This window comes from Pristis pectinata, chromosome 2, assembly GCF_009764475.1.
Source record: "Pristis pectinata isolate sPriPec2 chromosome 2, sPriPec2.1.pri, whole genome shotgun sequence".
In the NCBI taxonomy this organism is placed as follows: domain Eukaryota; kingdom Metazoa; phylum Chordata; class Chondrichthyes; order Rhinopristiformes; family Pristidae; genus Pristis; species Pristis pectinata.
The window spans coordinates 105246630-105270844 of NC_067406.1; the positions used below are offsets into that span (position 1 = coordinate 105246630).

At 37.9% G+C, this 24215-nt stretch overlaps 1 protein-coding gene across 1 annotated transcript in view; it reads right to left on the reverse strand.

Annotated features, from left to right (window-relative positions):
• Positions 1-279: 279 nt before the first annotated feature.
• Positions 280-24215, reverse strand: part of LOC127584194 (protein ZGRF1-like) — a 73779-nt gene continuing 49843 nt past the window's right edge. Inside the window, exons 22-30 of the mRNA XM_052040790.1 lie at positions 23080-23157; positions 21970-22111; positions 16365-16492; positions 14644-14767; positions 12908-13084; positions 10727-10861; positions 6948-7212; positions 6059-6216; positions 280-2353 (exon numbers count right to left, since the gene is read on the reverse strand). Of these exons, the coding sequence (XP_051896750.1) occupies positions 2303-2353; positions 6059-6216; positions 6948-7212; positions 10727-10861; positions 12908-13084; positions 14644-14767; positions 16365-16492; positions 21970-22111; positions 23080-23157 (1258 nt within the window). The 3' untranslated portion in view covers positions 280-2302. The remainder of the gene's footprint in view (positions 2354-6058; positions 6217-6947; positions 7213-10726; positions 10862-12907; positions 13085-14643; positions 14768-16364; positions 16493-21969; positions 22112-23079; positions 23158-24215) is intronic.

Here is a 24215-nt window from a genome sequence, read left to right on the forward strand (position 1 = left end):
AGCATTTATGGAAAGAGAAACTGAGTTAATGCTTCATGTCAATGATCTGAACAAAGCTACAGCTCAGCTGGTTTCCTCTATTACAAGAACTACTTACAACACTAAAGGAAATGTTAAGTTTTTTCCACTACTTAGAACAAAGGATTGAAATTATTAACAGAAAATCAATTTTTATTTCTATAAATGTGGTCTGTACAATGTATAATTTTCCTTTTTATTGGTATACTAAAAATATTTACTATAATTCACGTTACAGCAAGTTTAAATAATTTTCTTAAAACTTCTAAACATTGATTTCTGGCTATTTAAACAAATTATTGAAATTCAAAGATACTTCTCAATTTTCAAACTATCTAAAATATATTACCTCTGCATACAAATAAATATTTACAAGCTGACCTGCAATTTTGATGCTGATATCCCCCTCCCCCCTCAAGTGTTTGTTACTCATACCTACTCATTACAACTAGGTTGAATCTATTCACTCTTGGCTAGATTGGTAAATGGAAAGCTTAATTGATTAAAAGAATGAAAAACATGCTGGAGCTAGAAAGATGATCACTTGGTTCGTTTCTTTCTGAGACTAGAATTCAAATCCAGCCTAGAAGAAGTGGATGAACATATTCTTTTATTCTGCCTGCTGACAATCTTACATAAAATGAATATGGGTAAATATAATCCTGCTTCAAGCAAAGAAGCTTTAACCAGACTACACCTGACATGAGTCACTGGCTTCATAGCAACAACATTCTTTGCCTTAACAGATTAACTAAAAACATAATTTAATGAGAGGGGAAACTTCACAAATCAAAATAATTCACCAAACTAATATGTAATAGCAGTTGCAGAGAAAAGTCAACTATCAAACCTTCCTGCTGATGGGGCTTTTGAAGAAGTGCAGAAAGGGAAGCTAAATGTTACAACTTAATGACAGCTAATTAGCTTGATTATTACCTAGCAGAATTTTATTTTAAAGGCCACATGTAATTATAAAATGTACAATTAAATACCATCCCAATACTATTCTTCGCATTCACCAGGAAACATCTCCAGCAACTCTTTGTCAGGGTGATCTGCATATATTACATTTGGCTTCTAGAAGGCCAGAAGGCAAAAAGTTATGTTCTTCCATATCTGCCAGACAAAATTCTATTTGATTAATATGAAATGTTCCTTCTTGTCATTCAAAATCCAGTTGCATGTTCCTTTCAGATCAAACTATGTAAAATTGATGCACTTGTGTCAATTTATTGTACTCTTGCTGGTGTCATTCTATACATTGTAATTTTTACTGTGTTCACTATTGTTATAAACATGTAATGCTATAGGTCATATGTAGATATCATATTTGCTTTTCTTCTGAAGTTTATAGAGAATGCTTGTGTGACATTACACAATACAGAGAGCAGATATGATCCTGTCCCTGGACGTTGACCGAAAGACATGTTTGGAAGTAGGCTGAATGAGTATTGTATTAATAAAATGTGAAATAATGAAAAAGGGGAAATAGGTTGCAGGGGAAAATATAGGGCTGGGGACACATGGATAGCAGTAAAACAGGGGACAAAGGTAGTTTTTTCCAATACAAGTAAAGGAATGAGGTATGTAACAATTACTTAAGTTATGCAATTAACATAACTTTTTAAATTCAGTTGTGTTCTTGAGCTGTCAGCTTTTTCTCATTTCACATGGCTCTTCTATCTATTTGTTTCAAGTGTGAACTTATTTCCCAGCCATTAAATTTGGTGGATTCAGGAAGGCATGCAGTTTCAACTTGAAAAGAAAGGCAACATGTAGGACAAGTATGGTGCTTTTGTGGCTCTAAATGACAATTCAGTAACACATAGAACCAAACTGAGTTGTCTGACACCTAGAGGTTCTATAGTTCTGAGGTGAGCTGGAAATCAGATTGCATACCTGATCCCCTGCTCTACAGCTGGATCCATCACCAAGCCCAGAAGTAGTGCAAGGGATGTGTCGAGGAGAGAGTCCATATCTTACCCCTCAGCTTTATACTACAAAGGACTGGAAAAAGTGGGTGTGCACTATGGGTGGCAAGTCTGGACAGTGGGCCTGGGCCAGCACAATTCAGCCCATAAGCTGCCCTATAGCTAGTTAAAAAGATACATCTTCATTCCTCCCCTTGGTGCCTGGACGATCCTCCTGCTATATGGGGAGATGCAAACACAGACTGAATTGTCTAATTGAGATGGGAGGCACTCATGGGATACATGTTCCACACAAGCGGTAATAAATTAAGTGACTTGCCAGTGGTTAGTCAGCTTGGATAACTTGTGCAGTCCTACACCTCATGTGTTTCGTTTCCTTCAGAACTTTCAGTAGTATTAACGGTCTAAAACATGAAAGAAAATGGATGTCAGATTGTACTTAAATATGCTAAGTATTCTGTTTTAATCTACTACAGAAATCACTGTAACATTAGATATAGTCCAGTCTATCCAATAAGTTACAACTCCATGCAGTTAGATTTAAACATGCTAAGTTTAAAGCTGCACTTCTTCATAAAGTGTTTACAAAAGGCAAGAGTAATCTTTGAATGTGTGTCCATACAACAAAATGTCAACTAACAGTGCTTTACAGTCACCGTTTTGCCCCATAATAATATTGGACACTTCTATCTTTTAATTATGTACAACTGACAAGTTAGTTGGATCAAGCTAAATAAATAGTTACAGAAAAACAATGTGCTACATTTTAAGAGACCTCTTAAGTAAACTGTACTGGGAAAAGATTAATACAGAAACCCACACATTTAAACAGAAATATTTTCTTAAAATAAAATTTAAAATTAATGTACTAATGTCCGTGCTTTTGGAATTAAAAAAAAATACGTGACCCAGATTAGTCTAAGCGGTAAGATCTAATTTTGTCCTTTTCACGTTCCCCATTTTAAAAAAATTCAAAGCAAGACAAAACAAAACATTCCAACTTTGTCAATAATACGGTACAAGAATGGGTCGAATTTTATCCCATTAACTATTTTCAAATGCCATGCATCTTCAGTGATTACTACTATCAAAGATTACTATTGCCTTTTGAAAATACTTTATGAAAAAGTGCAGCTTTAAACTTAGCATGTTATAATCTAATTGCATGGATATTCAATATCCAATAACTTATTGGATAGATTGGACTATACTGTTTCACCTTTTGTTTCGATTTTCCTCCTCTTTTTTTAGCCCCTTGCCACTCTAGGCTTCACTGTATTAAGTGCCCCTTTCCTTTACATTGCATCCAAATCACACTTTTCCAGTTCTATGCTGCCTCCCTACAACAGGCCAATACTGGAGTTATTAGCACAATAGGGGGGTTACATTTCCATGAGTTCTCTTCCATTCCTTCTATTGTGACAATGGAAGATGCATGGAAACCCCAGGAAGCACTGAGAACATAGTCTCCTGTGTTAGAGACCTGAATTGCAGAAGACTTCAGTAACTTGGTCTTATCAAGCTTGACAGGAGGCAGTCAAGAAGTGATCAGATTGCAGCAAATGTAACAGCTCATACTATAGAAAGATTACCTCAAATCAAATTATAAGAGTAGGGTAAATTCAAAACTATAATAAATGGGGATAAAAACTGAAAAAGCTGAAAACACCCAAAAAGTCAGGCAGCATCTGTGGAAAGAAAAGGTGGGAGCGATGAAGAGAACATATGTGATAGGTGGGGAGACCAAGATTGTCCAGGTGACACACTGCTTTAGAGCCTTCTAGTTAATAGAAGAATGACAGCAGTTAGAGAAAGAAAAAAAATGCCAAAGGAACATTCTAGAACTATGAGACAGGAACTAAAAAAGAATGGTGGAAATACCCAGGAAGTCAGGCAGCAGTTGTGGAGAGTGGAAAAAATGAGTTAATGTTGCAGACAAATAGCCTTTCGTCAAAACTGCCCAGTTCTGATACAACCAAGAAAAGCTGGTTATCTAAAATTGTTGAATTCAACATTGATTCCTGAGTGCTCTAACATACCATTCAAGTTCTCAGAATCTGGTAATCTTGGCAAGTAACTTTGTATATTATATTGTCTTAAAAATGGAAAGCAACTGAAGAAATTACCTTCTCCCTCGTTCAGTTTTACCATTTAAATAGTACAATTTTGTAAATCATTACATCTTATCATGAACAGTCAATTGAGTTGCAAATCAGAACAGTTTTCCAGAACCCTTTATTTAATTTATTTCAAACAGGAATGAGACCCTTCACAGGTAAATTGCTATACAACATTAGCAACAATATTTTCAATTGCAAAGTGGCAAGTAGAACACATTGAACTATAAGCTCATAAAACTTGAGTAAACGAAAATGGGCCATATTGGTCATTGGTGTTAAGTACATGGTGGGAGTATTAGCTGCTCACTGGAATTAAACGTGCGGAGACATTAAAACAACTTCAATGGAACCAAACATGGGAGGCAAATCCATCTGGTAGCTGATTTAATACTAGTTATAAAAGACAAATTTTCTCCGTTATATTTTTGGCAACTTTCAATTCCTTAATCATTCTGAATCCTGATAACTTTGCAGTGCCACTGTCAGGAAAGTACTGATACCGCAGCTATTTTTGTAAACCAAATCCTTGCACAGCCTCTACACCATCTTTAATTAATGTACAATAAAAATAATCAAAATAATTTCAGTACATGATTTAACAGCAGTCAATGACTGTACAAGAAGCGAGTCAGGAAATGTATGAAAAATATTTAACATATCTTTCTCAAGAGAAAGGTGGATATGCAGTAGAAAAGAAAAGTAAAAACATTATGATCAAAGTTAGGGTAGCCGAGGAAGATCTATTAAAGAGACTTTTGAAAACAGAGGCATGGTTAGGATGTGATTTCAGGAGAGCTTCAGCAAGCAGGGGTGTGATGAAAGAGCACTTATGAGAAGTACACTAATGAAATGGGAGTGCATCCCCACAGATTACTGAAGCAAGGCTGTGAGAGAACCCAGTCATAATTGTCCAAACGTCTATAGATTGAAGAGTGGTACCAGAGGACTGGAAAATTGCAAATGTTACACTCTTTCAAAACCCAGTAATTACAGATTAGTCAGTTTAACCTTGGGTGGCAGGGAAAGTTCATGCTGCTGTGGCCCTTTTTATGGGTTTCAATCTTGATGAAAAGCTTATTATGTAGCACTTTACCAAGTGCCTTTTCGATGTCCATATATATTCTATCAACAACATTTTCCTTGTCGACCTTCTCCATTACTTCAACACAAAGCGGTATCATGTTAATTTGACATGATTTCCCTTTAACCAGTAGATGTTGGATTTGTCTAATCAATCCACTCTTGTCCAAATGACAACTATTCTGTCCATGATTATTGGTGAAATAACAGGAGCCAGACAGTAGTAGTGAAAAGTTGCTCTCTGCATTGGAGGGATGTGTATGGCAGAGTTTGCCATATAGATTAGAACCAGCTATACAGGGCACAACTTCCAAATCTGTAAAAATTTGGAGGCATAGTGAATTGTGAGGAGGATAGTCATAGATTACAAGGGGATAGAGACAGGTTGATGGAATGGGCAAATAGATGGCAGATGAAATCTAATGCTGAGAAGTGTAAAAATGTTACATTTATGAAGAATGAGAATAAACAAGTTAAACAAGAGTGTACAATTTTATAAGTGGTACACGTACAAAGATCTGGTGATATACAAGATAGTTCATTGAAAGTTGCAAGGCAAATTGAAAAAGTGGTTTTAAAAATGAATTTGGAACCTTTGACTTTATAATTAGTGGTATACATTACAAGAACAAGGAAGACATGGTAAAACACTCAGAGCAGAAGATGCCTGTGTGTGAATTCTTTTTACATGTGGTGGCTGTTACACACTAGCTATTATACAGGTATGTACTTGACAGAGCAAGGTCTTGGTCCAGAGGCAAGGGGGTCCCAAATGATTGGACACTTGGCTCTGCTATACTTACAGCTTGTGCTGAATCTCTTACAGGACAACAAGGGATTTTGAAAATATGTTCAGTCACTTGTCAATTCATGAAAAAAATGTTAACGACAGAATATTGAAATCCTTACTTTGTTGTTCTCTTCAGGCAGAACAGATTTGCTTCTGGACTTTAGTTTTCTTTTTTCTTTTCGGCCTTTTTCTGTCAACTGCTGGTCATTATAAGATTTTAAAATCTTTTCTAGCTCTGGTTCACACTGTTGTGCGTGCTTCAAACCATTTTCTCTTCCTGGTAATAGATGTATATTTCACTATTATTAGTACTGTCTGCAGAGAGGACAATGACTTTGCTTTTTGAGGATACATATGATTAGGAATGTTTAAAATTACTCCAATTTATTTAATAGCATGAAACAGTTGAAGGTATTTTCTGAGAGAGAGAGAGCGAGAGAGAGAGAGAGAGCGAGAGAGAGAGAGAGAGAGAGAGAGAGAGAAAAACACACCATTTGCACACTTATTTTTATACAAAACCCTGACAAAAAATTTATTGCGAAGTAGAAGGGAGTAAAAAAAATTCCACTATGCACATAAACAGCCAAAACTTAATTAAATTTTCATGCTGTTTGCACATAAAATGCAAAATAAAAGTACTTAAATTATATATATTGATAAACTTGGAATTGGCTATATATCAATAGGAAGATAATGTGATCCTCATCAAGCTACAATGGGACTACGGCTATTCCATAATTTGGCATCAACTAAAATATTTTCATCATTTGTCCTTTGACTTTTGCTTCTGGCAAGGAAGGTCAGTGGGGCTCGAGTCCCTTTTGTCTCAAAATAAAACTAACAAAATGCAAACAGTAACAGCAGCAAAAACCATATAAAATTTGGAATCATAAACTCCCAATACCTTTAACTTTGAGGCACTGGATTGAAGCTTTCATTTTCGCATTTGTGCAAGTTTTCTTCGACTAAAAAATGCAGGACAACATATCTTACCTCAAAATATCTTACCTTCACAGTGATGAATAACTTTTCCCCACAGTCGATTGTTTCTAAGACAGGTCAGGTTGCCTACTATTAGCAAGTGTCTTTTTCCTCTGGTCAAAGCCACATTCATTCTTTTCTCAGAGTCTATAAATCCAACTTGTCGAGTCCTCACACAAGACAAGACAATAATCTCCTTCTCTGCTCCCTGGAAAGCATCCACTGTCGAAACCTGAACAGCTTTAATATCAGCTAGGTCACATTGAGCAGTGTAATTAAGTAATCCACATAACTGTAAGTGTAAAAAAAAAGAAAAAGTGCAAATTGGCAAGTCTTTCATTAGTAAAGATTTTGTTAGTGTTGATGAACTCTTCCAACAAATAGTTCAGTTCTGATGAAAGGTGGACATGAAATGTTAATTCTATTCCTGTCCATGTAGATGATCAGCTATATTTTTTCAGCATTTTTGTTTTTATTTCTCACAAAGGAACTAAATCTTTAAAACAAATAGCAACAATATATGCATGGTTGCAGACAAGGTTGATTGTAAATTGAGTATTATCATCCCCCAATGTCCAATCTTGATGTCATATTTGACTCAGGGTTCAGTTTTGGATCTTACACCATGCTATCACTAAATGCCTAATTCCACATCTGTAATATTGTCTTTGCCTCAGCTCATCTGCTGCTGAAGAGATCATTTAAATGTCTGCTGCCCATGTCTAATTTTCACCTTCCCATTCACCCATCATCCCCAGGAACATTAGTTCCCAGTTAAAAAGCAGCTTGGTTTTAAATTATTATCCTTGATTTGAAATCCCTTTATGGACTCATCCCTCATTATTTCTGTAATCTCATTTAATCCTCAGAAATCTATACCCCACTAATTTCAGTCTCTTGCTTATCCTCAATTTTAATTGCTCCTGCAGTAGTGGCCAGAATTTCAAGCTCTGGAATTAAATTCCAGAAATGTCACCACCTTCCTACGGTCCATTAACAAGCTTTTAGTCACACAAATTAATATTTCATGTGGTTCACTGTCAACCTACTGTCTGATAATGCTCCTGTGAAGTCTCTTGAATGTTTTGGCAATGTCATGTATAATAAATAAAAGTATTAGTATGCCATTTGACCCTTTGAGCACACTCCACCTTTCAATCTTCTCTCTTGTTTCCACAGCAGTCAGGGATACATCTCATCAGGCCCTGGGGATCTATCCACCTTTAAGCCTGCTAAAATATCTGATTCCTCCTTTTTAATTACAACTTGTTCTAGAATTTCACTGTCCGCCTCTGTGAATCCTTCAGCTACAATGTCCTTCTCCTTAGTAAATACATCCTCTTACCTACCTTACCTACTTCCTCTGCTTCCATGCACAAACTACCCCTTTGGTCCATAATGACCCCTTCTCCTTCTATGGTTATTCTCTTGTCCTTAATAGACATATAGGATGCTTAGGGATTTTTTTCTTAATCTTGTCTACCAATGATATTTTGTGGCCCCCCCTTTGCCCTCAGAATCTCTTTTTTAAGGGTGCACCCCCTACACTTAATACTCCCATTGGGCCTCCACCATTTTTAGTTCTTTGTCCCTGCCATAAACTTTCTTTTTCCCTTTTGGACATGGAAAATGTGAAAACGTTGTATATTTAATCCACTTATCCCTTATGGAATTCGCGGCAGGGAACACATAAAAGAAAACAATAATCACAAAAATAATAATTACATTTCTTCTGTGTAAAATACCATACAGAGTTATGCATTTTAAGTGGCCAATATAAATAAATCTTAGAAACATAACTAAAATGCAGATATTGGCTGACACTGTTACGTTTTTTTAAGTTTTTCCTTGCTGTTTCTTCTATCTAACAGCTTCGGGTTTTGCTAGTGGGGGTAGATTTTTTTTATAAAATATTTCAAATTTTTGTTCCTTTATTAACTACTATATGTGATTATTGATTTAGAGTATTGTAATCCTAAGTACGATTTAACACAATGTATTCAGTAGTATTTTTACTCTCTTTCTTGATGCATGTACTCTATTTTTTTTCATGGATTTAATAAAAATATTGTAAAAAGAAAAGAAACATAAACAAATACTTTAAAAATATATGACAAGAAGTGCATGCTCAGTTGGTGACGATACTGCCTAGTTAGTCATGGGGAATAAAAATGGATTGCAATCTTGATTACCATTCAGTGTGATGTAGACAGCGCTGCAATGATCACCACTGAGGTTCAGATAAGAGAATAATTTCCTGAATGACCTAGGGTATGGCCTCCTTTTGAGAGACTTTCCCTCTACTCCTGCCTTCTGGCAGCTTGCACTGTTCTGTGGTCGTTCTCTATCATGCTTATTCCAACAGAAGTACAACAATTGCCCAAATGTCTGGGAGCAACTAGTTAGTGCAGAAGCCTTGAAGTCTGCATAAGGATTTCAGAATCTGCCCAAACATTAAGGCAGACTAGTGAAATTTGAAACTTGATACAGGAAAATCCCAAAGTGTTCCTTAACAGATCAGCCGATTTCACTTAGAGAATATTAAAGACCTTACAAAATATGGGGAATGGTGAAGACCTTACAAAATATAGGTTTTCATTCTTCTTTACTAGAAAGTGTGTAATCATGAGTTGTGCAAGGGAAGGGATGACAGGAGAGAGCTAATGCACTTTACAAATGTGAATCACATAAATACTCAAGCAAGATCCCAGCAAGCAGCCTGTTTTGAAGATGCCAAAAACTCAAACAGACCAAAAAGTAGATAGAAAAAAAGTTGGGAATAAGTTGAAGATTGGATAACAAAAGTTGCCCGTGTGTAGTCCCCAGTTTAATCAATCTGTCCAATCAAACAGTGCATCACTTTCTCACTCATCCAGTTTATAAAGTTTCTTATCATGTATGATAATGTATAATTAATAGTTAAGAGTATGTGTCATTAGCAATAGAAAGACACAGGAAAGGTGAATTGTTTACCCTCCCTGATGGGTAAGTATTTCAGCATCTAGAAAATTTACTTGTATTTTCTGTTAATCTGTAACAAACTAAAAGTTATTTAACTCTGATTTCCAACCTTGTATAACACATCCTAGCCTCCCTGATTAATCTAGTAAATTTCACTCTCAGATATTTTTTCTCTCTCAATCCCCCACACTGGAACTTATTGGAATGCATGTACTTATTCTGTCTTTGATGGCAGTTATGTTACAGAAATTGTGGGATTTTCTTCCCCTTTTGTCCTGATACTGCACAAATGGTATTAGAGGCACTGCATGCCAGTTGCTGCCATCAAATTAATATAAAAATAGTTTCACAAAACTAATAGTTTTAGTCTCCAAATGCTTTCAAAGTGAAACTCATTGGGGTGGAAATTCATCCTTGGTAGCTTGCATGAATCAACCAAGACAGTGTGGATGTGGTTGCACTCTATTTCTAAAGTTCTGTTCCACCAAAGTCAAAATCTGTTTCACTGTCACTAAATATGCAGACTACAGATGCATAGTAGTCTGGTTTTATTCTGGATAATTATTATGAATACAAACATAACTGTTTCTTAGGTTTCTTGGGAATGTGTCCGACTCGATAAAACTATCTATCCATGAACATCCAAATTAATTATTTTGAATTTATCCACTATACAGTAGATTTCCAAGGATACAGAAATATGACATCTTATTTTCAATGTTAATTATATTCACATTTGCTGTAATCATACCCCTTAGATTCCTTACATATTTCCCATTATAAAAATCATACCCTACTTCAATTTACCATGAGCAAAACAATAAATTTATACGTATTTTAATCACCTTGCACATCTGAGATCTGTATAATGTTATCACCCCAATCATAGACCCCTTAATGCCACTGGCTATCAGGGACTGGATGAGTTTTGCAGTGAATGTTGCTTCCTCCAGATTATGGTAGCTGCCATCCATCTCCATCTGGACAGATCAAAACATAAATCACATTATAATGCAATGAGGTAACATTTTGTACACTCTATATAAAATAACAATGTTTGTGCCAAGTACTGATACATTGGAGGGAAGATAATTTTGTCAGCAATTATTTGAACTTTGATCTCAGTTGGACTGAGTGCAAGCTTAAAACCAAATATCCCAAACACAGGATAGGTGATGAGAATGGCCCAAGCTAACTGACATTTAATTATAGTTTTCAAGAGGGGAAGCATCAATTTTCCATCTAGCAGCAACTCAGTGACCAGACTTAAATCAGAATTTATTATTTGGGGATGCAGCAAGCATGAATGTACATGCTCAATTACACTACAACACTCTTGATATATGCATGGATTTCCATAGAACTGCTTACTGATTAGGGAAAAACACATTGGTAATTAAATAAAGTACTTAAATTAATGACAGTTTTCAACTGATACAAACACTTCTGGTCTAATTTAAAAAATGCCTTCATGTAGCTTTCCCTAATGAAATAGCACTAACATGTAATGGATAAACTTTTAATTTTGGCATAGAATATAAATCACAATTTAATTTCATGTTGAATGGTTAGAGAAATAAAATTGAATTTTGCAGTTTGACCCAAATGCATTACCAGACATGGATCCCATAGTGCAGGATTGCAACAGTGGACCTAAACCAGAATATTACAAACTCAAAACCCACCAAGGCCATTGTGAACACAAATTCAAGCAACTGTGTGAATCCACTAGCTCACACCAGAAAAACTGACTGCACAATTTTTGCTTTGTTGTAAATGACATTTAAGACAGGATGCCATTCTCAATTCAGGTGAACCCAGTCTTAAATTAATAGCATTCACAGCACTCAAAGCAGTCTTCCCACAAGCCAAGAACAGCACATCAACCATCATCACACTAAATACAAAAGTCAGTATGTGTGAGTTAAGCATTGGAAATGCTATAGAGATTGTTATGTGTTTGACCTTGCATCTTATTGTCTACCTGCAATGAACTTTCCTGTAGCTGTGACACTTTACTATGTATTCTGTTATTGTTTTTACCCTGTACTACCTCAATGCACCCTGTACTACCTCAATGGACTGTGTAATGAATTGATCCGTACGAATGGTATGCAAGACAAGTTTTTCACTGTACCTCGGTACAAGTGGCAATAATAAACCAATACCAATACTGACAACTCAGAGTAGAACAATAAAATGTTCAGGAGTACATGAGTTGAAGTGGATGTTCTGGTATCCTCATATTGGTAGGAACAGAATAACTACTACTGCTATACTCCTCTCATGTTTGTCAAATCTAAAGTTAAGCTGTCCATCAAAATGGTATAAGAGTAAATTTCAAGAAAGTGTGCACTCTTGTTGAAGAGTAAAGTCCAAAGTGTAGCCCAGAATACCTCAGTCTTTAGATTACGTAACTGATGCTTTTCTGGATGTTCTGGATAGTTCCTTTGCAGTTAAGATAGAGAGAAAGATGCCTTTAAGATATAAGGTATTTTTCTTGCTTGATGAGCTTAAATAGATCAGAATTAAGAAATATTTTCTCCTATCCATTTGGCCAAATTCTGCCTTTGTAGAGAACTTACCAAATGATCTTCTTACCATATTTAAAAGAAAAAGGTGAAAGAAGAGCACATGGTGACGGATATATTTATTTGCTTATACTAACAGATGGTGCTGTAAAAACAGCAAATTAACATCTTCACCCCCATAAAGAAAGCAGCAGGGGTAAAATGCAGAAACACATATTTTTGCAACAAAAAATATCTGTGACATTTTTTAAACTGAAGCCATGGTTATGATATTGGGAGTGTCTTGAAATTACATATTACTATAAGAGAGAGATGACACTAAGATGTATCATAACAACTGGACTATCACAATATCTAGCAGTGGTAAGTACTACCAAGGTTATTACAAAGTGGGAAGAAAAAACTACAATTTTTGTTGCCTTGTATAAAACACTTAAGAAACCTTTGTAACCGAATAAAACATTAAACTTTCAGCAAACACTGCAGAATATTTACCTGCTCATGTCCTTTAACATTATAAAAGCAAAGTGTAGGCAACCAGTCCAATAAAGGATTCAGTTTCAAAGTAGGAAGACCATCAATAAGACTCCCATCATAGAAGAGTTCATTGGTTATAGCACTTATAGCAGGATGGCATCTGTACTGAGTCCTAAGCATAATGGGTTTATGGCCCTGGGTTTAAAAGAGAAAAAAAAATCCACCAAGATTATAATATTAACACAAACAATATGCACCCACATGGATTGTTCGCAATTGCTTCCAAAGAACAGTAAAACTTTTGTGCCATCAATGCTTTGTTTATCTTGGGCATGAAAGCCGACAAACATTGTTTTTTTTAAATGAATTAGAAAGAGGCACTTACCAAATAATGAAAGGCAAAGAATACACCATCATTAATGCAAACCTGTCCACCTTCTAAACAGAGCTTACATATTCCTTTTGTGCTTTATGTGCACTTGGCACAATGAGAACACATTACAAATACAATGTTGGGTGCAGCTGGTGTTGCCCTGTAGATTCCACAGCTGAGACAGTTGGCACAGATGGCAGACTACACCAATAAAACTGTATGAAGCTTGGATGGGAGTTTGAGCAGACAACACAGAAAACATAATTGGGATTATGGAGACACACAGGATGGTTTGCGCAGATGGTATGGATAATTCTACGACTCCTTACTCTATGAAGTATGACTAACATGCATCATCTAATACATGAGGTGCAAATAATAAGCAACTTTTTGCATTTGTTATTTGACTGATTATTTATAACATTTAGACTGATTATAGAGACAAAATATTTATCAGAAAATGCAAACTAGTGAACCAGGAATACAATAAAATTTAAAGTGAAAATTTAAAACTAAACACTCAAAATGTATGACTAATACAGAATTTGATGGTATTAGATCAGTTATGCGATTTCCTCCAACAAAACTACTGTGCAGACCTTTGTCTACATAGGTCTTTATTTGTATTATATGTATAGGGAAATCTCTGTAAGCTTTGATCAATGCTAATATTGTTCAGCAAAAAAGAATGATCTATTGTGATGATGATCCTTAAGGGGTGATTCAATCACCAGAACTTCACAATCAACATTCATAAATAACATGCTCATTGAACGTGAAACAAGTACCCTGTCACCTTGCCAGTAACATAATGTTTGTTGTAGGTGGGAACTACAGCTGCACTGTTCTGGCCTGAAATGTGATCTCACTGCTGACGTCACAGGATACAGTGACAAATACAACAGATGCACTATTAAGTAAAAGCAAAATATTGCAGATGTTTGAAACCTGAAATAAGCAATGTACCTCCAAACATGTATACTTATTTCAACTTTCTAGCACCAGTCAGTTTTTCTGAGAACAAAAACAGTTAACACTTCCAATGCAGATTCTTCTCACAATAACTTAAAACAAAGTATTTTTCTATTTTCCCCTCATTCCGCTTGACCTGTTACATGTTTCCAATGTTTGTGACCCAGTTCCGGTTCACAACATCTGTCACTGTCTGATCAGTGGCATGACAAGGAGAACTGGCACTAGCAGAGGGTATATTCTGATCAAACATTAATGATATTACTTGTGTGTACTGAACTGAGGTGGGGTCATTCAGGTTAAAAAGGATAAAGTTGAAGTACGTGTCACTGGTTCTTTAATGTGGACAACCATATTTCACAGTTTTTAGCTTTAAACATATTATGAAAGTTAAAGTAAACTGCTGTACCATCAGGCACATTCGGTCAAAGAGAGTCTGTTCCAAGCCAGCATCATGAGCACTTTCAGAGCCTTGGATGGTAGGTGGCAATTGCTTAGGGTCTCCTACAAGGATCAACTTTTCACATCCAAACCTATAATGAAAAGGCCCATTTAATATTTAAAATTCACATATTGTAGCATAAATGCACTTTGAACCAATACTCAAAAGACTGAAAAGGCTTTTAATTCTAACACGTTTCAATAGCTGTTTCATTGTGATATTAGACCACATATGTGTTAACAAGGAGAACATTTGCTAATCTAGTAAATAAGCAGATGAGCAGAATTTGTCATCAGGGCATGATTGCATCAGTATAAGTGGAGTCTGCAAAGGGGAAACATTTTATAATCACTGTTGCAAACTGCCAAATTGGGAAAATTTAGTGATTCTATGAACCTTTTGGAACTGTCCAAACTCTTACCTCTTCGTGTGGTGAAAATTGTACAGCAATTTCATCTCACTATGTAGTGCATATTGCAGAGTCTCAAATATTGATAGCTACTGCATAGGATCATAGATGAAATTTGGCATTAACAATGTCAGAACTGTCATTACTTTATAAATGTCTCATGATTTATTTGTGGAACTTTGAGATCATCAAATACACAATCATAAAGCTATCCTGCTACAAACTCAAAGACTCGTGATCATTTCATATGAATGGAATGGAAATCAGGGAACAATTTTCCCAATATGGAAGGAATTCAGTAAGCATACATTTAGATCTTTTCACAGTACCTGGAAAATCAGCTTACCCACTTTCCCCAGACATAAATACTTTAAACAAAGGTGAAATTTCCCTTTTTGCCATGTTTATCCCTTCTTGCCATTTTTGTCCCCTTCTCTGAGAGGCTGACTTGTACTGGGGTACAGTTTTTCTGTTATTTTCCTTGCTGAAGATCTACTTCATTTACCAAGCTTTGGTCATCTGACTTTTAATTCAAAGTTGACTGGAGTTTCATCTGGGATCTTTCGCTACACGTAACTGCAAGTAGCTTACATGTTGCTGCTGCAAATTAAACTTGCAGACTACTCACAGTCATCACACAAATATGCACATAATATTCCACAGCCAAACAGTGTCTAGTGTGCAGCTTTGAACATTGGATTTTGCCACTCCATTGCCTCACCACTTTTCTCTCTCCTCTCCTTCTCCACCCCCTCTCCTTCTTCCCCACATTTTCCACTTTCTACCACTCTCCCCCTTTTCTCTCTGTCCCTTTCCCCCTTTATCCACACATCCCTCTGCTCTTATTATTTTCATTTCTCTCTCATCTCTTTGCCTTGTTCTCAAAGGCAAAACATCTTCCTCTAGCATGAATGAAATACCTTGTTATTCCATGATTATTTAACAGTACAATTAATTTTTACAGTCACTGATACAGTGACTTGTTTTTTTTAGATTGTTAATTTTTTTCCCTAAAATGGCTTGACAATGCTGCCTTTTAATAAAACTTTCCCCATTTTGGATCTACCAAAACATGAACTACCAAACAGCAAAACACATTTATTGCCGAGATCTTTCCTTTCACTAGTTGTAAATGGGTGTACCAATCTTTGTGACGAACACCTATGTCATCATATAAAATACTGACCTGTGAAGAGTTGTGTGGCAATTTGTAAAGAATCAGAATCAGGTTTATTATCACAAACTTATACAAATAGAATGAGTTTGCAATAAACAATACCTTGCAATAGGAAGGAGAGAAGTTGGTTCTGTGATTTGGCTGCATTCATCCAGTAACACCAATGGAAAGCTCAGGTTGTTCATACACTGGAAAGGACATGCAGCACAAGTAGCTCCCACCACTCGCACCTGCACAAGTGTGTGAGCAAAAATGGAAAGGGATAGAAAACAGTAGTTATATATGTATAGACTTTGGTGTTTTTAGGCATTCAGTTAAATTAAAAAGTCCCCACTTGCAACTCTAGTTTTCCGAAACTACGACTTGTAATTTGCTATATTATAGTTGCTAAACTTACAAAATGGGACTACAGGCAGTCCAATATCCTAGCAAGGAAATTTGCTAGTGCTACACAGTAGGTGGGAGAGGGTGTGCATTAAACTAGATTGGCAGGGGACAGGGGTGGTGGGACTCCGAGCAAGAGCAAGTCGCGGGATAAAGCAATAGCCAGCGAGAGCAAGTTTGGGAATCAGGATAGCCAGAGGTATAGTAAAGGGAGGGAAAAGAATACTCTGTTAAATTACATCTATTTCAATGCATGAGGATTAACAGGTAAGGAGGAAGAACTCAGAGTGAGGATTGGCTCTGGGGACTAGGATGTTATAGCCATAACAGAAACATGGCTAAAAGAAGGGCAGGACTGGCAGCTCTGTTTCAGGATACAGATGCTACAAGTGTGTCAGAGGTACAGGTAAGCAAGGAGGGAGTGTTGCCTTTTTGGTAAGGGAGGACTTAACTGCAGTGCTTAGAGGTGACATTCTTGGGGGATCGTCCAGTGAGGCCATATGGGTAGAACTTAGAAACAAAAAAAGGGAGGGTCACTTTCGTGGGGCTGTATTATAGATCCCCCAGTAGTCAGCAGGAACTTGAGGAGCAGGTGTGTAGAGAAATTGCTCATTGTTGTAAGAATAATAGGGCTGTATTAGTGGGAGATTTTAATTTCCTTGGTATTGACTGGGCCACCCAGAATGTTAAGGGCCTGGACGGGGTGGAATTTGTGAAATGTGTCCAGCAAAGTTTCCTGAGTCAATATATAGAGGGCTCTACTCAGGAGGGTGCAATACTGGAACTCCTCTTAGGGAATGAGGCAGGGCTACTAAATGAAGTGCCAGTGAAGGAGCACTTTGGCTCTAGTGACCATAATTCTATTAGTCTTAAGATAGTGATGGAAAAGGATAGGATAGATCCACAGGTTTAGTCCTAAATTGGAGCAGGGCTAGTTTTGGGGGATCTAGCATAGGTCAATTGGGAGAGCCTGTTTGAAGGGAAAGAAACAAATGGCAAGTGGGAGGCTTTTAAGAGTGTGATATCAAGAATCCAGGGGCAGCATGCTCCTGTTAGGGTGAAGTGTGAAACTGGCAAGTTTTGGGAACCCTGGATGATGAGATAGAGGTTCTGGTCAAGAGAAAGAAGGAAGCATACACTGGATTTAGAAGGTTGGGGACTGATTGAATCCCTTGATGACTATAAAAAGATTAAGAGGGAAATCAGGAGGGCAAAGTGGGGGTATGAGATGGATCTGGCAGGTAAAGTTAAGCAAAATCCCAAGAGGTTCTATACATATATTAAAAGGGTGGCTAGGGAGGGAGTGGGTCCTCTCAGAGATCAGCAGGGCTGCCTATGTCTCCAACCACAGGAGATGGATGGGATTTTTAACGAATATTTCTCCTCGGTGTTTACTGAGAACAAAAATCATGGTTGCTCAAGAGGTAAGGAAAACAAGTGGAGATGTTTTGGAGAACATTCATATTACCAGGAAAGAGGTACTTGCAGACTTACAGAACATACAGGTGGATAAATCCCCAGGCCCTGACCGAGTGCATCCTTGGACTTTGTGGAACACTAGAGAAGAAATTGTGGAGCCTAGAGAAGAAATTGTGGAGGCTTGCTTCATTGTTAGCCACTGATGAAGTTCCTGAAAACTGGAAGGTGCATAATGTCGTTCCGTTGTTTAAGAAGGGTAGTAAGAACAATCCAGGGAACTACAGGCCGGTCAGCCTGACATCAGTGGTGGGGAAGTTACTGGAGGGAATTCTGTGGGACAGAATCTACCAGCATTTGGATAGACAGAGTCTGATTAGGAGTCAGCATGGCTTTGGGCGTAGGAAGTCGTATTTGATGAATCTGTTAGGGTTTGTTGGAGAGGAAACCAAAAGGATGGATGAGGGTAGGGCAGTGGATGTTGTCTAATTGGACTTTAGCAAGGCCCCACATGGTAGGCTGTTCTGGAAGGTTAGGTCCCGTGGAAGCCGGGGAGAACTAGTCAGGTGGATTCAAAATTGGCTTGGAGGTAGGAAGCAGAGGGTGGCGGTTGAAGGTTGTTTCTCAGAATGGAAGCCAGTAACTAGTAGTGTGCTGCAGGGGTTGGTGTTGGGACCTTTGTTATTCCCTATTTATATAAATGATTTGGATGTGAATGCACAAGGCTTGATCGGTAAGTTTGCGGATGACACGAAATTATGAGGTGTTGTTGATAGTGAAGAAGGTTATCGTAGATTACAGGGGATCTTGATCAGTTAGGGAAGTGGGCTGAGGAGTGACAAATGGAGTTCAATACAGATAAGTGTGAGGTGATGCATTTTGGAAAGTCAAGCCAGCATAGGACTTATGCTGTGAAGGGTAGGGCACTAGGGAGTGTAATGGAACAAAAGAGCCTAGGAGTACAAGTGTATAGTTCATTGAAAGTGGCATCACAGGTAGACAGAGTGGTGAAAAAGACATTTAGCATGCTGGCCTTCATCAGTAAGGGCATTGAGTACAGGAACTGGGACATTATGTTGCAGTTGTATAAGTTGTTGGTGAAGCCGCACTTGGAGTACTGTGTATAGTTTTGGTCACCCCGTTATAGGAATGACGTGGTTAAACTAGAAAGAGTGCAGAAAAAATTTAAGAGGATGTTGCCAGGACTAGAGGGCCTGAGTTATAGGAAGAGGTTGGCCAGGCTAGGTCTTTATTCCTTGGAACATAGGAGAATGAGGGGCGACCTTATAGAAGTGTTTAAAATTATGAGGCATTGATAAGGTGGATGTTAACAGTCTTTTCCCCAAGGTAGGGGAGGCTAAAACTAGGGGGCATAGGTTTAGAGTGAGAGGGGAAAGACTTAAAAGGGACCCAATGGGTGACTTTTTCCACAGAGGGTAGTGAGTAAATGGAATGAGCTGCCAGAGGAAGTGGTTGAGGCAGGTACAATAGTATCATTTAAGAAGCACTTGGACAGGTACATGGAGGGATGGGGCTTGGAGGGATATGGGCCAAACAGAGGAAATTGGGGCTAGCTGCGTGGACAATGTGGTCGGCATAGACTGGTGGGCCAAAGGGCTTGTATCCGTGCTGTATTGCTCTACAACTCCATGACCCAGTAAATGTGGCCAAAGTGCAATTACAGAAAAGTGACTGTGTACATGTGGCAATGAATATTGTACCTTTAACAAAGATATTCTACTGTGTGGATTTGTGAAAGAACAATTGAAGTATTTTTCACAAACTTACTATTTTAATACAACTTCATAGAAATCAATTCCACAATCCATTCTAGCACTGTGTTAAAAGAGGAAATTGAACAGTGCCCATTGGCCCTTTGATAGCTCAGTGTGTTAAGGCACTAATTGGTACAAATTAAACTACAAAGCTCAGAAGTTCACCTGTTTGATGAAGGGTCAATGATCTCAAAATCTGATCTATCTGCTTCTCTCCACTATTGAAGATCTGACTGATTTAGCATTTCCAGTATTTTCTGTTTTTATTTCAGATTTGCAGCATCCACACCATTTGATTGCTGCCACAGGATCAACACTGTGCTGAGGCAACTCATTTTAGAGGTGGCAGTTGGCAGGCTTCAATGCCCTGAGCTAGGAAGGCAAAAATCAGCAGAACTTTCACACCTGATCATAACCTAATTATCCACATTGGAAAATGATTATACACCTAGTCCTTGTTATCCACTAACTTGCTATCCATGGATCTGTATACTCGAGAGGTTAGCCTCCTGGGAGTATTGGTAAACACTGTGTTCCTGTGGTGAACAGTGAATGCTGTTCACTGTCAGTTTGACTGCATTTAATGTCAAATAGTGAAATACGAATAGTCAGTGTGAAGTCCGAGCTGGGGTTAGGAATCTGGGCTGGGTGTTTTTTTTTTGTTAGTTACCACATCTTTTCTTCACAAATTTGTAAAATTCTATCTATTTTGCCTGTTTTTTCTATGCAAGTGACTTTCCATATCATATAATCACCAGTTTTAGTAGGTAAGTCAAAGTAACAACTACAATGAAATGGCTGAATTGCAGCTGGAGCAAGGGATCCACAGCATGGGCCATGTGTGCAACTGGAGTCGGAGTCCAGAATGTGGGTAGTTATCCTGGCAATTGTGCTGTTTGTTGCTTCAGTGGTAGCCACCACCGACCAACAGCTATGTGTGGTTTGAAAAGTCCAAAGCTAGTCAATCTCCTCCCTGTAAGGATGCAGTAAATCAAAAACAAAGCATGCATGTTTTCACAAGCTGAAACATACGTAGAAGTTGGAGACACAAGAGACTGCAAATGCAGGAATCTGGAGCAATAAACAATTTGCTGGAGGAAGTCAGAGGATTGAGCAGCACGTGTTGACAAGTCCTTCCCCCTGCCCCCAGATGCTGTATTGCATGGAACAGTGTGCGAGTCTTTTGGTGGAGTTGATGAAAACTGAGATTTGATAACCATACACATCAGACTATTAACCTAATTGAAGTAAAATGTCCCCATCTTTGGTGCTTGATTTTTCACATGGACTTCAAATGCTACCTCCTCCATTTGTTATTAGTCCAAGCACCTAGAGGGGTTCCTAAAGCCCTTTGGGTAGAGGTCCTCCTTTCGTCTCATTCATCAAGGTCACTGTCATCCATGTACTGTCATTTCTTTCAGTAAGCTTGTGAAACATTTGTCCCTGGTCCCAGCCAAAAGGCTCCTCCTCTTTAAGATGTGCAAACTGATTTCAATCAGCATTAGCTATCTTGAACTGCTGCAAGCCATTTGCAAATTGCCCCCTTGGATACGGAGTAACATACGAGGAAAAAAAGTCGAATTTTAGGAATGGGTAACTGTCAGATCCTCTATCATATATTTCTTACCTCTCATTTATTTAAGATCTGTTCAATGTTCCACAGTTGCAGGATACAGTTTGGTCCACTGAGCCTCTGATGGTTCCAAAATCAAGTCTTGCTCACAATCTATCCCTTATTTTTGGAATACAATGTGGGAATCCTTCTTGCTAAACTGGTGACAGCTAATCTTATACTGTAATTGCAGTGCAGGTTTTCCAGCATACTTCTATTCAGTACTCATTGTTCAGCAGAGGTGCTAGAGTTCTTCTGACAATCAGAAAATTTAGCAGAGTGCTGCTCCGGTGGATAGATCATGGTGCAAATTCCATTGCGATAGCTCAGGAACTTAAAATGATTGTTGAAAGCAATTGGCACACTCACACTTTTGGTAAATTCTACAATGGCCTCCAGTGCTTTTGATTTGGTTAGGATTAGTGTCAGGAAATAAAAAGTGCTCTGTACTCATGACAGCCTGGAAATAATGAAAGGATTTTCTTTCAGTAAAGTTCATAAGCTAAAACAAAGTACCAACCTCCTTGAGCATAGCTCTGTTCCTGCCCAGTTTGTGCTGTTCAATACACCTTCTTACATGCATCTTTTCCACTGGTGTCAGATCATCCTTAAGGAGTGCCTGTAGTTCTCGTAGTTCCTCAGTGTCACTACCTGCATGTAAACTAATTAAAACCACTATGGTAAATATTTACCATAGCCGCAACAGGTAAGCCTGTTCTCCTGATAAGATGAAATCCCCAACATTAATGACAATTAAACCGAGATTAGTTGTTCCTTCAGGGAGTGAGTAAACCTGAAAGCCTAAATAATGCAAACGCCCCCTCGTGGCTGGCAAACCTATGGCATGGCACTGAAGACAGCACAAGGAAAATTTCCAAGTTCATGATGTGATGAAAAAAACAAAGGAAAACCTGTTTTAAGAAAAACATCCTTTAATCTTCAAAATATTGGTCAAACCCAACAGGGGAGCAAGACAGGACCTGCTTAAGGGAGTTGATAACGTGGCTGGGCTACATGATAGGAGAAAAAAACAGAAGATCATAGTGACTATTCAATGATCTCTACCAAGAAGAGCACAAACTATTGCTTCAGAAGAATTCAAACACAGTGCGACTGGGAACCTGATTCAAGATTGAGGAAATGGTACAGTGGAAGGGAAGCCATTTTCAGCTAGCCTTGCCCTCCTGTGATGGGCCTTCCTTTTTGCCATCCTACCAGCAACCTACCAAGGCCTGATCTCTGGCCTACCTTCCCTTCTGGTTACTGGGGATCACCCCCAAGAGTCCCTGTTGTGACTGTCTGCTGTTGGTGATTCCATCGAGCTGCCAGTAGAAAATTGAAATAGAGGTCTGTCTCAAGGTCATCATGATATCCCTGGCTTGAAGGATACCCTGATAATTCACAACTCCAGGAAATACCTGACCAATACCATGTACAATAGCTGGAAGAAATTTAACATCCAGTACATTTATCACTACACTCATTCAGAATACAACCAGGAGCATATGCTACCAGATGACAACATTACTGTTGATCTGTGGCTATTGTAGTTTATTCCAGACCAAAAGCATGAGGATTTCACTGTACTACATTTTCATCGACAATAATAGAGAACAAAAATTGTGCTTACCTGTATGGCAAGATGGGTTTGGCAATCTTCCGAATGCTTCCAACTCTGATAAATTTATCAAATCCTAGTTCCAAAAGCCTAATCAAGGTAAACAAACTATGCCAGTTTATTTTGCAACAGAAAACATGAGTAATGATTTTATTTCTGTATACAGTTTTGCTTTTTTTAAAAAAATCATGTATGCAATTCATGGAACTACAAAACTAAATCTCTGAAATTATTTTCAAAGATCCCGTATATACTGGGCAAGCATTACAGGGTGCAACAAAATCATATAATTGTATGTACATGCACTTAGGCAAGTCTGCATGCTCCACAACTTGCAATAGGATTGTTTTCATCTTTGCCCAAAAAAGAGAAAAACAGGGCCACCCCACCCCCGCTATTGATGGAGCCCTCACACACATCTCTTCTATTTTCCATAAGTCTGCCCTCGCCCCATTCCCCCCGCCACCCCAGGCATAACAGGGATAGAGTTCCCCTCGTCCTCACTATGACTGAGATGCAGTCCATAAATAGGCATAGTTAATTTTCTGAAATCACAAAGCAGTGTTTAAATTGTAGAGAAATTTGTGGCAGTGTTTTCACATCATCAAATGTCATATATTTGCATCTAACCTACATTTGTTGAGACATTCAGCTGACTTTTGATGAAATTGAATAGATACTTCTGTAGCAAGTGAGCATACTTGTAATGTAAATCAGACAGAAAAAAAATACAGAGGTTTAGTGGTAGTTTGACATTGCTAACTATAGGTAATTAGAGATAGGGACTTCCCAGAAGTGGTGTCAGAATTTAATGTCAGTGACTCAGACGCCCCAAAACACTCAATCACACAGCAGTGAACTAGATCTTTCTTAGCGGGAAATCTGTGCATCTACCTCTAAATCTGAATAAAACATGGGTTATTACTGCAGTTCAAACACTTGTAGGCTGACATTACTAACTCATCTCTCAAGGTGGGCAGTTACACACACATCCAAAATGAACCAAGGTGAACACAAAATTTGCCATTTGGAGCTGGATTCTATATTGCTAGCATTTCCACAATCTTAACCTGTCAGTTGCACCAATGTACATGCTCATCAATAATAAAATTCCTCCTGTATTCACTATCAATGAAAAATTGGCCTGG